The 13,092-nt window shown below is 45.8% G+C and overlaps 6 protein-coding genes across 6 annotated transcripts; 2 read left to right on the forward strand and 4 right to left on the reverse strand.

Moving 5' to 3' along the window:
* Positions 1-34: 34 nt before the first annotated feature.
* PRY2 (sterol-binding protein) lies at positions 35-835 on the reverse strand (the record flags this gene model as incomplete). Its single annotated transcript, XM_022606867.1, has 1 exon — positions 35-835. One exon carries the CDS (start codon positions 833-835, stop codon positions 35-37), a length of 801 nt encoding a protein of 266 aa, XP_022463520.1.
* A 1,711-nt stretch (positions 836-2,546) lies between these two features.
* Positions 2,547-3,608, forward strand: FPT1 (chromatin-associated RNAPIII regulator FPT1; the record flags this gene model as incomplete). Its single annotated transcript, XM_022606868.1, has 1 exon — positions 2,547-3,608. One exon carries the CDS (start codon positions 2,547-2,549, stop codon positions 3,606-3,608), a length of 1,062 nt encoding a protein of 353 aa, XP_022463521.1.
* A 402-nt stretch (positions 3,609-4,010) lies between these two features.
* On the reverse strand, positions 4,011-4,490 carry KNAG0C01625 (homeobox domain-containing protein; the record flags this gene model as incomplete). Its single annotated transcript, XM_022606869.1, has 2 exons — positions 4,011-4,040; positions 4,098-4,490. The coding sequence occupies 2 exons, from the start codon at positions 4,488-4,490 to the stop codon at positions 4,011-4,013; spliced, it is 423 nt and encodes a 140-aa protein (XP_022463522.1).
* Positions 4,491-4,804: 314 nt separating this feature from the next.
* On the forward strand, positions 4,805-9,034 carry TOF2 (Tof2p; the record flags this gene model as incomplete). Its single annotated transcript, XM_022606870.1, has 1 exon — positions 4,805-9,034. One exon carries the CDS (start codon positions 4,805-4,807, stop codon positions 9,032-9,034), a length of 4,230 nt encoding a protein of 1,409 aa, XP_022463523.1.
* Positions 9,035-9,334: 300 nt separating this feature from the next.
* On the reverse strand, positions 9,335-10,651 carry KNAG0C01640 (uncharacterized protein; the record flags this gene model as incomplete). Its single annotated transcript, XM_022606871.1, has 1 exon — positions 9,335-10,651. One exon carries the CDS (start codon positions 10,649-10,651, stop codon positions 9,335-9,337), a length of 1,317 nt encoding a protein of 438 aa, XP_022463524.1.
* A 468-nt stretch (positions 10,652-11,119) lies between these two features.
* APE3 (aminopeptidase Y) lies at positions 11,120-12,775 on the reverse strand (the record flags this gene model as incomplete). Its single annotated transcript, XM_022606872.1, has 1 exon — positions 11,120-12,775. The coding sequence occupies one exon, from the start codon at positions 12,773-12,775 to the stop codon at positions 11,120-11,122; it is 1,656 nt and encodes a 551-aa protein (XP_022463525.1).
* Between the last annotated feature and the right edge of the window lie 317 nt (positions 12,776-13,092).

Consider the following 13,092-nt stretch of genomic DNA (forward strand, 5'->3'; position numbering starts at 1 on the left):
TGCTTCATCACCTCGGAGGTTATGAACTCACCGTTTAAGCCAATGGCTGGACATTGTCAGCGTATTGACCACCGAAGTTCCCAGCAGACTGGTAAGAACAGATGACGTAGTCACCCCAGTAACTCCCACAGCTCTTAGAGGCACAACCAACTTGGGTAGTGCTCTTCCAGACAACTTGGGTGAAATGACCAGTGTTCTCGCTGAAACCTGGGTTACCGTAGTTGTATTGAGAGATCTCATCGTACCACGCATCCACTGCACCAGCAATACCGTAACCTTGGGAAAGGTTTTCACCGTATGGCCCACCAGAGTGGACCAAGTTACCTGAACAGTCGTAACTGTTAGCGTAGTTTTGCGCGTAGCTGGCCAATTCATCGGACCAGGTTAGAGAGGGGGTATTCTGATGCAGGGCTCTCTTGGCGTTATGTTCGTTCAACAGCTCGTTAGCGAAATCAGATAGTCCGCTGTTCGAAGATTGGGTGGTCGTGGCGGCCTGTTGAGCAACGGTAGTAGTGGCAGGAGCGATGGTAGTGGCATCTTCCGTCGTTGGAGTGGCAGCATCAGTAGCAGCGACGGTGGTTGGGGACTCAAAGTCCGCATCGTTCAAAGCCTGTTTCACGGCTGGGGTAGCGGTAGGTGCAGGAGTAGCAGCAGTGTTGTCGTCTGCAACGACCGTTGCAAAAGTGGTCATAGTCTGCCCGTCAGTGACGTAGACTACACCTTTGACCATGACGGTGGCTTGGTTGTGTACATGTTCCGTAACAGTAACAGCAGCTGGGGCAGCGAGCGCACCGGCGGTGACAGCGGACAAAAGAGCGACAGTGGAAAACTTCATATTTTTGGGATTAAAAGGAATGGTATATGCTGTGTTTCTTGTTTGCTCTACTTTTAATTCAAAACAAGAAACATATAAAGTGTACTAAGAGGAAACACGGTGCAAGAAAATACTGCTCTGTGTGGACCAGAACGACTGTTATATATGTTTCATTTGCACTTGTTTACAGACCGCACCTCAGACACGTTTCGAGCTCAGCTCCAGAGAGAAAGGTTTCATCTTGAGTATTTCCCGATTCGGCCTCGAAGTGGAAACGACACGAAAAAAAGGAGCGAATGCGGATCTTCGAACAAAAGAAAGTCACGAAAAAATATAATATAATATAACTGCTGCTGTTACCAGAGACGCGACGCTCCGCAGCAGTAGGAGTTCGCTCGAGAGTTCTGGCCAGCTCGTAGCAGCTACGGCCACGGGTCCCCTCTGCGAGAAGGGTGGACCCGCTAATACTGATTTTAGTGTGCGATTTTCGCGCAGATGGCGTCATATACATTGTACCGGAATTGCGCCTCTAAATAAAAATGAAATGAAACTATTGCACTTAATTTACCGTAAAGAGTAACAGGCCAAGATCGATTCGAAGAGAAAAGCAATTTCTTTTCCTGTAGTTTCAATATGGATCTCGGCGATGCGATCTAGTTCACGATGGTCTCGCCAGGTCGCAAAGTCTACTCTACTGGCTTTCCAGTTGGGTATTGGTGTTGCCAAGTGTTGCCAACGTCAAACTGCATCTAATTACCGATTATCAAATAGGATATTAATTGGAACATCTTTCTTTTTGCCCGGAACGCTTCTATTGAGCAGTACTGGGTGGTCACCAACATACATTGGTGACTGTAACTTTCCCCCATGTGTGTATGTAATCATCGAACTGTGTAATGCGGAGGTGTACCATGAAAATGATCTATTAAGTGCATGAATTAGTCACTGGCTTGACTTTCTTTCTTTTGATAGTGTATAATCCTACCCTATATTTCCGAAGCGTGCTTCAACGAGAGAAATCAGTGAAGAAGGTTTACAGACAGAGACTTTCTTTTTCTCCTTTTTCTTACACAGTGATAAAAGTAATTCTCTATGGTGATGTGCTCAAAAACGGCACAATGTACTGATTCAGCCGTTGTTTCCAGGTTCTTGAGCTTTGAAAATGAAACTTGAATATAGTGAAGGGCCAGGCGGAGGAGTGACCATCTTGGCAAGAAGCCAACGTGGTTTTAAGATTTCTAATGCTTGTTGAAACAGTTTATGAAAGATGACAAGGAGCGTTCTATCGTATTAGTCAACCAGTGTTTTCCCAACGATACGAAAAAGCAGAACACTGTTAGACACATACATCTTGCTACCACTTTTATTGATCTTGTAAGATGTTTAAGGGGGAGGGGGGAAGTGCACGCAAATTACAGAATCGCCTTCCAACACAGCGTGTCTCAATATTAACTTACAGACAGAACAAGGTTACCATGGAAGCATAGTAAACTGAGCAGGGGTAACTTTCACGCTATCTACATACCCGCTCTTGCGTCTATCCAACTTCTCCTGTTGCCGCTTCTTTATTTTATTTTATTTCATTTGTTTGTTTGTTTGTTTTGTTTGTTTAATTCACAATTTGGATATTTAGGGTGTTCCACGTGTAAAGTTTGCGCTCCGAAGTGTACCACGGATAGAGGAGCAGAGCACAACTTACTAGCTGTACATATCACAATTAAACAAAGAGAAGATGCAAAAAGAGGTTATCTATCTTTACGGGGGCGAGAACCAGCCAAAAGTGAAATTGACGTGTATCGCCAAAGCAAAAGATTTGCAACAGCTGACGGCATACTTCCATGAATTACAAAATCTATACCATTTGAAGTTTCGTTGCGAGGAAACCATTACCGAGAATCTCAAAGTTGAGTGTATCTCACATGGTGCCAAGGAGATGGACTCGTGGCCCTTTTACATAATCGACTACGACGAAGTCTATGACTCCTTCTACATTTGGAAAACAAACGGCAAATGGGAACTAAACAAAATGGTCAGTGCTATTTACCGCGTACATTCTGGTAGTAAGCAGGTGAATAGTACTTGGAGGAAGTACTTCTTGAGAGACTCTCGGTACAAGAAACATCCCATGAAAAACTGGCTCACACTGGCTCTCAACCAATTGAATGTTGATTGGTCGCACGTTAACCTGGATGACTTTTGGATTCAATTCAACGTGTTGTTTGACCTGCATCAGAATGACGAGACCGTTTTCAATGAGTTTTCCTTCAAGAGTTTCATTTCAATGAGTCTTTTGAGGGCAGCCATTGCTGAAAACAAGAGGTACGTGGAGGAGAAGTTGAGTCAATATTACAATTCAATGAAGAAGAACGTTGGTACTGCTAACTACAACACAATGCTTGAAAACGAACGAAAGAGCCATTCTGGGGCAGAGGGCAACGACTCCACTGTAGGGAGTAACGAGACTTCTCCTGAATTTTCTTTATTCCCAGCGGAATTCAGTGATGGTGGATCCGATGATCTCAATGCTGATGCGGTTGACCTGAACGTAGAAACCTCTGGTTTGTATACTTACAAACGAGACAGGCAAGACGGGAAGAGAAATTCGATCTCCGTACCGGCTACAAACGACCAGATCTTCGCCAACTTTAAATCGCATTTTCAAAACGTTGTGGAGGATTACGAGGTGTTTGAACTCAGAAGTAAGAAAGGTGTACCGATTCAATCAAGGGCCAGGCGCAACTCGCACAAACGAGTGCTTCAAAAGAACTCAAAAAACAGTGTTTCCAAAGCTTAGTGACCCACATATGGTAGTTAAAAGTTAGAAGCGCGGTAGTCCAGGTTGTTGCTACGTGACTTTGATTCATACTAGCACATACCCGATCACGCCTTCTTCTTCGAATCAATCGATCCAAATCATTCATTCATCTCCCTAGTCGCGAGAGATTCAATATGGTACGAGACTGTGCGAAGTAAACATTTTTTTTTTCACTTTTTTATTTGTTTACTGAAACGCCGTATTTTCGTATCCTCTACTAACTACACGTTCATGCTTCAATAAAGTGGGAGTCAAATGGGGAAGAGATTGGATGGAAGCGTTCTAAAATGTGATAACGAATGAAATATACTATAGTCGATCTATTTGTTTATACTGCTGCAGAAATTTTACCATTCTTGAATATAGAGGATTTCATGCTAGTTATTTCGATCTAGCACGTTTGTTTATAAACTACTTAGGGTTAGTACTTAAGGTAACCAACAAAAACATTTTCAAAATTCAACATACCCATATTCTTACTTGCAACGGACTGATCCCACATTTTCTTGCAATTAATTGTCTTTCTTCTTTTGTTAACCATTGTTTCTTAGTAAACACTTTCTCCAAGAATAAACGAGTACGCCTAGAAATGACCGGCCTATTCTTTTGTTCAATGATTGTAGAATATGTTTCGTACAAGTCTTTTAAAAGTCCCTTTTTCTCTGGTACATTAAGCCCCGATACAAGGATTTCCTGAAATTGAATGCGTTGTGTTAGTAGTAGAAAAGGGGCAATACTCCCTGAGAGTAAAATACGAACTGACAACATACCTAAACGGTTCATTGGACTCAACGCGGAGAAGGGGAGGAAAAAGCAGAGCACCGTATCCATTTTGTCAATCCTCAAGAGCCAAGCAGACATGTGCTGTTGTCGCGTTCAAGAAAAACTACTGTGGAAATCAAAAAAGACGTCTAACAAACCCTATCAAACGTTTATATCCTGCTTCACGAGGTCCCTGCAGATCTGACGTTGCTTTCAATGCCCTTCTGCTCAAGGTTCAATACCGCTGTCACTTTGAACGAATCGCATCTGTGTATCTTCCTTCGAGAGATCCAGTACATTTGAAAAAATATGAAATTTTTACCATAGTGTGATTGAGAGCATCGCTTTGTTTACTGTATACTGCCAAGGTCTTCCCACAGCCCACTCCCTTAAACACTCCAATTTGTACTTAAATGTATAAGGTACAGGTTGTGTTGGTTCCTCCCAGTGTGCGAGACAGTTTTGCTCCGCCGAATCTTGCTTCGGCGTTGGAGGATTCCTCGCATCTGCTGAATAATGGTATGGTTGCGGGTTTGCCAGCACAAGCTTCTGGCAACTTGCAGCAAACCAATCCCGAGGTTTCTGCACTGTACCAGAACTGGACCAATAACTCGTTCATGATGTCAAGTTTTTTGACTCAACCAAAGATGAAGAGATTTTTACACTTCACGAAGTCGAACAACACACTACTAGACTTGTCCCAAGAGATCCTGGATAAATGTGAGAAGATGTACCCGAACCTAACTGAAGATATTGAAATATTGAGTCTGCAAGACAGTAATGCATGCGATCTGGATCCAGACTTTGTCGTCAAAGATGTTTTCAGTATGGATAATACCGTACGTGTAATATTGAAGGACGAATTGGGTGAGACAAACGAGCCTGCCCCCGTATCGGTATACGCCTCAGTGAAAAGGAGAAAGCTGAATGATGGTAATCAGCAACTGGCCCCTGCGACTGCTCCTCAGGCCAGTGGATCCCTCAAGGTTGCCAAGAAACGGAGCCAGAGCTCAACTATCAAGGGCCCACCCAACCCTGGTTTGAGGATATCCACCCCGTTAGCGAATCAAATCTATCCAAATACTGTTACCAACAACTCTGATGACGAGGAGGAAGTCGGGGAGAGATCGTTTTTACCCCCACCAACGCAGCCGCAATCTCCTCCAATACGTATAAGCTCCGGTATTGAAAACTACAAAAAGGTAAAACACTCCACCGATGTAGACACCGTTTCGAGATCCGAAACGGTCGATCCCGATAAATCAAGACAACAACGTATCCTGTCTGAGACTCCTTTGCGAACAGCGATGACCCCAAACAGAGTCACTCTTACTGGCCAGAGAGTTGTTTCAGAAAATAACAATGGGCCCAGCAATGGGCTAATCTTTACAAGCACTACCACCTCTCAACACCAAGTAAATACTGCATCAAGCCCTAGAATAACATCTGGTATGCTTACAATCCCAGAACCTAAAATCGCGGAGGTTGAAGAAGAATTGAAGGAGGGGCCTTCTAGCCCTTCCTCCCTTCTACCATCTAAGGCGGATCGTATTCCTATGAAAAAACCCTATATTGAAGATCCGGCAGGCGTTGATTTAGACGGATCCATATCGTCGTCTTCATCGTCATCCTCTTCAACACATTCGGAACCAGCTTCGAAACAACTCAAGATTCACAAGCCGGAATCACTTCAAGTGGGGGAAACTAGTGCGAATGAAATAGGTGAAGGTTCTCCTATCAAGAACAGCCCCTTCAATAACATTCGACCAAACCAAGTACACAGAGAACTTGCTAACTCTAAGCAGAAAGAAACTAATGCCCCTCCGATTGTTAAAAACGGTGCAACAAAAATTAATGGCCATCCAAGTGCTCCAGTGAGAAACCGCGATTCCGAAAGGAAAAGTTCGCTTGAAGCTAAGGTAGAGAACAAATCTTTTTCGCAGAAGAGTCTGAGAAGAATAAACAGCTTTCCTGAAGATGATGAGGAAAGTTCAGGTAAGCGCTCTAGACTAGGGGAAACTGATGAGCCTATTTCTACTACTGAAGATGCGGAGAGTTCGTCCGGCGCAGATGGCGAGGACACTGTTCGTTACACTGATATCAAGTCTGATTTACATAACAACTCTCATGAGCCCATACTGAAAGGGGATCTGTTGAATATAGTTGACAAGGAAGTTGCAAAAGAAGGGAAAGTATCTCCTGTGACAAATGCCAAAACGGCAATATTGGAAAAACCACATATACGCATAAACAACTCAAAGACTGATGGTAAAGAAGCATTGGGCACGGAGATCAACCCTAATGGCAAAAATATTATTATTAACGAAAATGAACAAAAAAAGGTATTGAACATCAAGGAACTGAAAAGTGAATTAGTGGACAAAAACAGCGGCGCAAAAACAGGAAAACCTGTTCAAGAAAACACCAAACCTGAAGAAAGAAGCAAATCAATTTCCGCCGGTGTTCAACCACTTGCCTCCAGTACACAACCATCAATAGTCAGTCAACAACAAGGACACACACCGACTCTAACTCACCCCCCTGCTAATATTGGATCGGTCAAATCGAAACCTCTTCCTTTGAAGAAAGTTGTTATTGATAAGGGTAATTCTGCTTCATCAAAGTCCTCTTCAGAAGAAGATAGTTCAACGGAAGATAATTCGTCTTCAGATTTATCAGACGACACTGAGGAGAAAACTCCAAGACTATCGGCTAGAAAAGTAACGATCAAGGCAGTTCTTGAACCTAGAACAGACGACCGTGACTCGGTTAAGTCTGCAAACTCGACAAATGCAAATCTGCCGGTATCAGAGAAAAAGGGACAGTCCATATCTGTATTGCATGAAACCGAAGACTCAGATTTTTCATCCGAAGAAGCTTCTAGCTCAGATGATGAAAGGGTGGCTAGGGTCAAGAAAGTGACTATGAAGGCAAATCCAAAGAAACAAGTACAGGAAATCGTAGAAAAATCGAAGCCTCCAATTCAAAAATACGTCCCGCCTAAGAAAAATCAAAAAGTTTACTTGAGTGCTGACTATATTGATACTACGGACGAGGAGTCCTCAGAAGATGAGGGTGACGACAAAGCGGACGAGCAAACTAAGAAATTGGTGGAAGCAAAAACAGCCAACAAAAACAATGTTTTTAAAGTGGATCATAATCCTCAAAATGGGACAGGCGTTGAAGCAGCAGATAGCAAGAAGAAAACTAAGTCGAACCCTGTAAAGAAGACGGTTAATCAGAATATGGAAAAACCAAATGCTGCGGAAGATGCAAGCCATAAGAAGAAGGAAGAGTCCAAGGTTTTCCAAAAAACAGACCAAAAGGCGCTGAAGGAGACAGTTGAAAAAGCAAATAATACAGGAAACGTTGTTTCCGTGCAGAAGAAAGAGCCTAGTCAAAATGTCGCCAATTCTACTGTAAAATCGAACATGCCAAATAAGAAGGACTTGAGTAAGCTTCTTGCGCCTAAAAATGTTCAAACAAAGCCGGCTGAGTCCAAGCCTCTTCCTGGAACAGAGTTGGACCGTAAAGGTAGCAAGATGGCAGGACCCAGCAGCTTTCCGGTAAAAGAGCCTTCCAAACCTGCACCGCTTGGTCCTGTTGTAGAACGTGAGGCGGAATCGAAAATATCCACTGACGTTTTGAACGAAAACGTCAAAAAGGATGCTATATCTTCAAAGTCTCAAAAACCCGTGGAGCCAGTATCCAAGCCAATAACAGGTACTGTCTCCAAGCCAGCATCTACTCCGGCCTCCAAGCCAATAACAGGTACTGTCTCCAAGCCAGCATCTACTCCGGCCTCCAAGCCAGTATCCACGCCAATCTCCAAGCCGGTACCCTCACCAAAGCCTAAGGATAGTAAGATTGACAGTGATGAATATTATTCAACATCATCATCCAGTAATGATGATAATGATTCCTCCTCTGGCAGCGATTCCTCCTCGGATGGCGATTCATCGCAAGGGGAGGAAGACGTTTCGTCGTCAGCCAGACTCCTGAAGAGGAAGATTGTTTCGCCACCAAGGGGTGTTGTGAACTCTTCCCAGAAGGAGCTACCATCGGTAAATCTCGATAGTATTACAGAAGTACCTCAATCGACGCAGCAGCCGGCGCCTTCATCGCAAGAGGCAAAGAGACCACCTCTGCGAAAGCAATCGCTAGACAAACAAGACACACAACTTCCATCGTCACAGCCACCTTCCTCCGGTGCTAAAAAGACGACTACAAAGAGCGCATTATCGAGTCTTCCTCAGAAGTATCGTCCTTCATTGAGTTCACTGTCTGACTTGGTTTCCAGAGGTATCCCAGAAGTGAAGGAGAAGAACTCGAAGGCGGGCAAGTCTTCGCTAGTAAACAAGACAAAGCAGATAATCTCTGAGGATAAATCGTCCTCCGATTATTCATCGTCCTCTGACGACTCCTCATCCGGCGACGATTCCGAGTCAGACTCGGGCTCGGATTCCGGGTCAAACTCAGGTTCAGATTCAGACGCGGACTCGGATTCCTCAGATTCTTCAGATGACGACAAAAGCAAGTTTATTAGTGCGAAGAGCGCCGGTGCTGCGCTAAAGAAGAAGAAGGCAAATAAGATATCTGGCGGGTTTGCATCTTTGGTAAGAGACTCGAAGCGTAAGACGTAGGTGTTAACTTTAACGTTTGTATTTGTCGTGGGGAGGTCGGTCTAGTGGTACAAATTGTACTCCCTGTTCTTGGCCCTTTCAACTGCAGTACTCGCGATAACTGAAGAAAAGATTAAACATTGAAGAATGAGATATATAAGTGATACATGGTGTAGATTTAACGTATACAAAGCATTGATTAACAAAGAAAACTGAGCAGAGAGATATTACCGCAGTTAGTTGTGGAATGTCCTGCTGTGAGTGACCGATGTAGGGAAATGAAACGCGGAGCAGGTGCGTGGGGCATCTAAGTCCCTTAGTTCACACCTGCTGTGGGTTTGCCCATTGTAACACGTAGATTGCTGCTGAGACTACCACGATGCTAACGGGTAAACTGAGCACGACGTACCCCCAGAATAAAATATCGGCCATCTCTGCTTCGAAGAACTCGTTAAGCTGTGTGATCTGAGTCAGTTGAATTGCTGGTGGAGACACGGTCAACAGGAACCCAACGACCAGGAAGATCGGGTCATCCAGGATGCTGACCTTGATGAATCTGACGGCGATGGTAATTATGGGGAGGAGGAGACACGAGGGGAGGATCATTCTGCCAACGATGGCCCCGACGATGAGTTTATCGTGGTTGTGCGTCTTGCGGAAATTTTCCGCGGATGGGTACAGGTTTGACCCTAGGACGATCAAAATGAGTGGGATCGAAACGGACCCGATCTGTGTGACTGCCTCTGAGAACGTGTTGTTCAGGAACCCATCCTCTTGAAACAGTTCGTGCTGCACGGACGGGAAGCACGCAACAAGTACGGCGAAAAGCATAGAGTACAGAGGTGGGTTGAGGTTTGCTCTGAGCTTTGTGACGAAGCAGGACATTCTATTCCAAGTTTTCTCCCACAGGGATGTGTAGGGCACCGGCGAGTCCTGGTTTTGTCCTTCCCCCCTGAGCAGTGGTTCTGTGACAGAATCGGATTCAGCGGAGGAGTTATTCTCCGATGGGGTCATGTTATTGAGGTCTGCCGTAGCGTTATTTTCAAGCAAGTGCTGGATCTGGGATGGTGGCATATGTTGTGTGTTTTCTCCAGACCATCTCATCAGTTTGTTGTACCCCCAACTCCACCTCAGCATCTGTCCAATCTGTTGGAAGATCAGCAGATAGAGCAACCCTCTCGAAGCGACGTTGTCCCTAGTATCGTTTGGGATTTCATCCCACGTCAAGTTGGGCAGTGTGTAAGCGAGGGATAACGTGAGGGACACAGGTAACGAGTTACTGTTCCCGAACACAGAGTTTGCCACAACGAAATTAGTCTCGTCTTTGTCCAAACTGAGCACTTTGGCCATTATTCTCCCAGACACAAACGAGATGGAAGTGGTGAGCGCGAAGAAAATCGGAATGACTGCGATCTCGAGGATTTTGGCCATCGAGAGCGACTTCGCCAGCTTGGAGAAGATCAGAGCCGGAGTGAACAGGTCGACATTGAGCAACGATATGATTTTCTGCGACTGTTTGGGCAGTAATCCTGAGTGTGCACTCCAGAAACCGGCCAGCGATATGAGCACAACTTGTAAAACGGATTCAAAGACCTGGTAAGCGATGTGTGAGAATGCGATTGCCTCTCCCAATGCCATATGTATCCTAGCTAGATGTAGATGTGTATAGAAGCCTTTTTGCGTAGATCCTCTTGAAGTGTATATATTCCAGATGCAATTAAAAAAAAGTGAAAAAAGAATCTAACAACTAAAGATCAGAGAATACAAAAGTGTAACCACTTACTTGCATGGCATGACATGACACAAATCATCCCGCAAGATGCAAGCAGGTGATACTCAGATCAACGTCTTTATATATTTGTCCCTCCCCTCAGAAACCGTTATCGCAGAAAAATGGGCTGTGCCAAGCCCTAAAAAGAGGGGTCCCAAATTTTTGTCTTTTTTTCTCAAAAAATTAGGGCTTCGTCATTTTTTGTCACTTTCAACGGCGATGGGCGGGTTATTCTGAGGAAGAAACGGTGTTATAATAAGGAAAGGTATATACTATTGCCAGTACTACTATTGCTACTGCTATAAGCTGGTTTTGGTTAGCAAGTTCGGTCCAGATCAGAACAGTAGGTCGTCCGCTCTGTACTTGAACAGCGGGGTGTCTCTGTGGGCTGGAGCTCTGGAGATGGCAGTCACTGTGTTGTTGGCAACCTCTCTCTCGGGGAACCCCTCGAAGGACTCCGCGTACGTGGCGACGGAGTGTGCGATCAGCCGTGTGTTCACGAGGAACGCCTCCCAGTTGAGGTTGAGCACGTCGTCGCAGAGCTGGTGGTAGCACTTGTCCAGAATGTCGCCGTTGAACACATTCTTCTTCTCTGCGCCCGCGGCGATCCCGCCCGCTGGAATTCCGTTCTCGATGAACCCAACGTAGTCGGATCTCCCGTCCAGTGGAACCAGCGTGTAGTTGAGTCTGTGGTCCTTGTAGTAGTCGACGTACAGGTCGCGCAGCTCCTCGGACCCGCGTGGGTGGTCCTTGTTGTTCGCGTCGTACACTTCGTACTCGTAGTTGGGCGAGGCCATCATGTCGTAGTCCATGAACACACGAATGCGGTGGTTCTCGTTCTGAGTCAAGTTGTACGCGTAGAAGTTAGAGCCCAGCAGACCTTCCTCCTCTGCAGCCCAAAAGGCAAACCGCACCTTGTTGTTTGTCTTGTAGTGCGTCAGTTGCTTTGCGACGGTCAACAGCGAGATCGTACCGGACCCGTCGTCGTTCAACCCGGGGCCATCCTCTACAGAATCGGAGTGTGCACCCAAAGCGACGATGTTCTCAGGGTCCCCGTGCTTCGTGTCCACCACAACGTTTTTCGTCTTGATTGTCTTCACGTACGAGTCCATCGCGAAGCACAGCAAATAATCCCCCATGCGCTCGATGCTCGCGATCATCTCCTTCCCAACAGCGTGGGGGACCCCGACAGTGGCCACGGTGGTGTTCGTTGGCTCACCGAGTGTCCCGCGTAGCGCACCGTCCTGGGCGTCCGGTTCGTTGTCGTAAACGACGACCGCATGGAACCCGTGCTTACCAGCAAGCTCACTCTTCTTCCCGAAGGGGCACTTCCCCCTCTCAATAAGCGCGATCTTCCTGCCCTTGTAGTTGGCAAACGACTCAAAGGATTGGACGGCCTGGTAGTCTTTTTCTGAGCAGCCCAGGTTAGGTACCTCGATCAACTTCCCAACGAATGGTTTCACCGCTGGTGAAAGAGCGAACGCCGTGGTGTTGGGGAAACTGGCACCGGTCTTGGCATCTGTTAAGTTGAAAGAGTTGATTTTCCCAGTGAGAGCGTCGAACGCCTGCAGGGACACGTCGTAGTAGTCGCTCATCTCGTCGAACTGGTCCAGGATGTACTTGAGCGTCTTCCAGTGGCCACGAGACCCGATCACACGCGTAGGGTGACCATACTTCTTCTCAGAGGCCTTAGCAATATCGTACAGCTCCCATGCCGTTGCGTTCAGCGTGTCGAGCTCAATATCCCCCTGCAACTTCTCCGAGTCGACCATCGGTTTCAAAAGGTAGGGCACATGAGGTTTCCAGATGAAATCCCAGAACGATGACTGGGCGGGAGCCACAACAAGACTGGACCCATCGTCTTCTACCTCCAGAGTGTCCTGTTCAAACACGGAAAAACTCTCCTGGAACAGAGTGGGCAGAACAAAGGCGTCTGCAGCCTGCAGCAGCGAAATCGCCAAAGCGGTAGAACTAACCCCAAACAAATTCATACTGAAATGTACGATGGGTTCGGTGCTTCCTGCAATAACGAAAGAGGGTAAGACGGGAAACGAAGAAGAGAGATGTAGCAGCAACCCTTGCGACGAACCCTTTATATGCAACAAATTTTATTCACTTTGTGAAATATAATTTTTTAAGGAAGCAGCCAGTTGTAGCAGTAATGTATGGGGGTGCGACCCTTAAAGGAAGAGGATGGAGCCAGAGGATGGAGTCAGTGATGCGTTAGATTCAGTTTGTGTTATTTTGTTTTGATAGCTACCTATGTGTTTGTTGTACGTATCTCTACACTATTTCTGCCTGTTTGCAC

Source organism: Huiozyma naganishii, chromosome 3 (assembly GCF_000348985.1).
Source record: "Huiozyma naganishii CBS 8797 chromosome 3, complete genome".
In the NCBI taxonomy this organism is placed as follows: domain Eukaryota; kingdom Fungi; phylum Ascomycota; class Saccharomycetes; order Saccharomycetales; family Saccharomycetaceae; genus Huiozyma; species Huiozyma naganishii.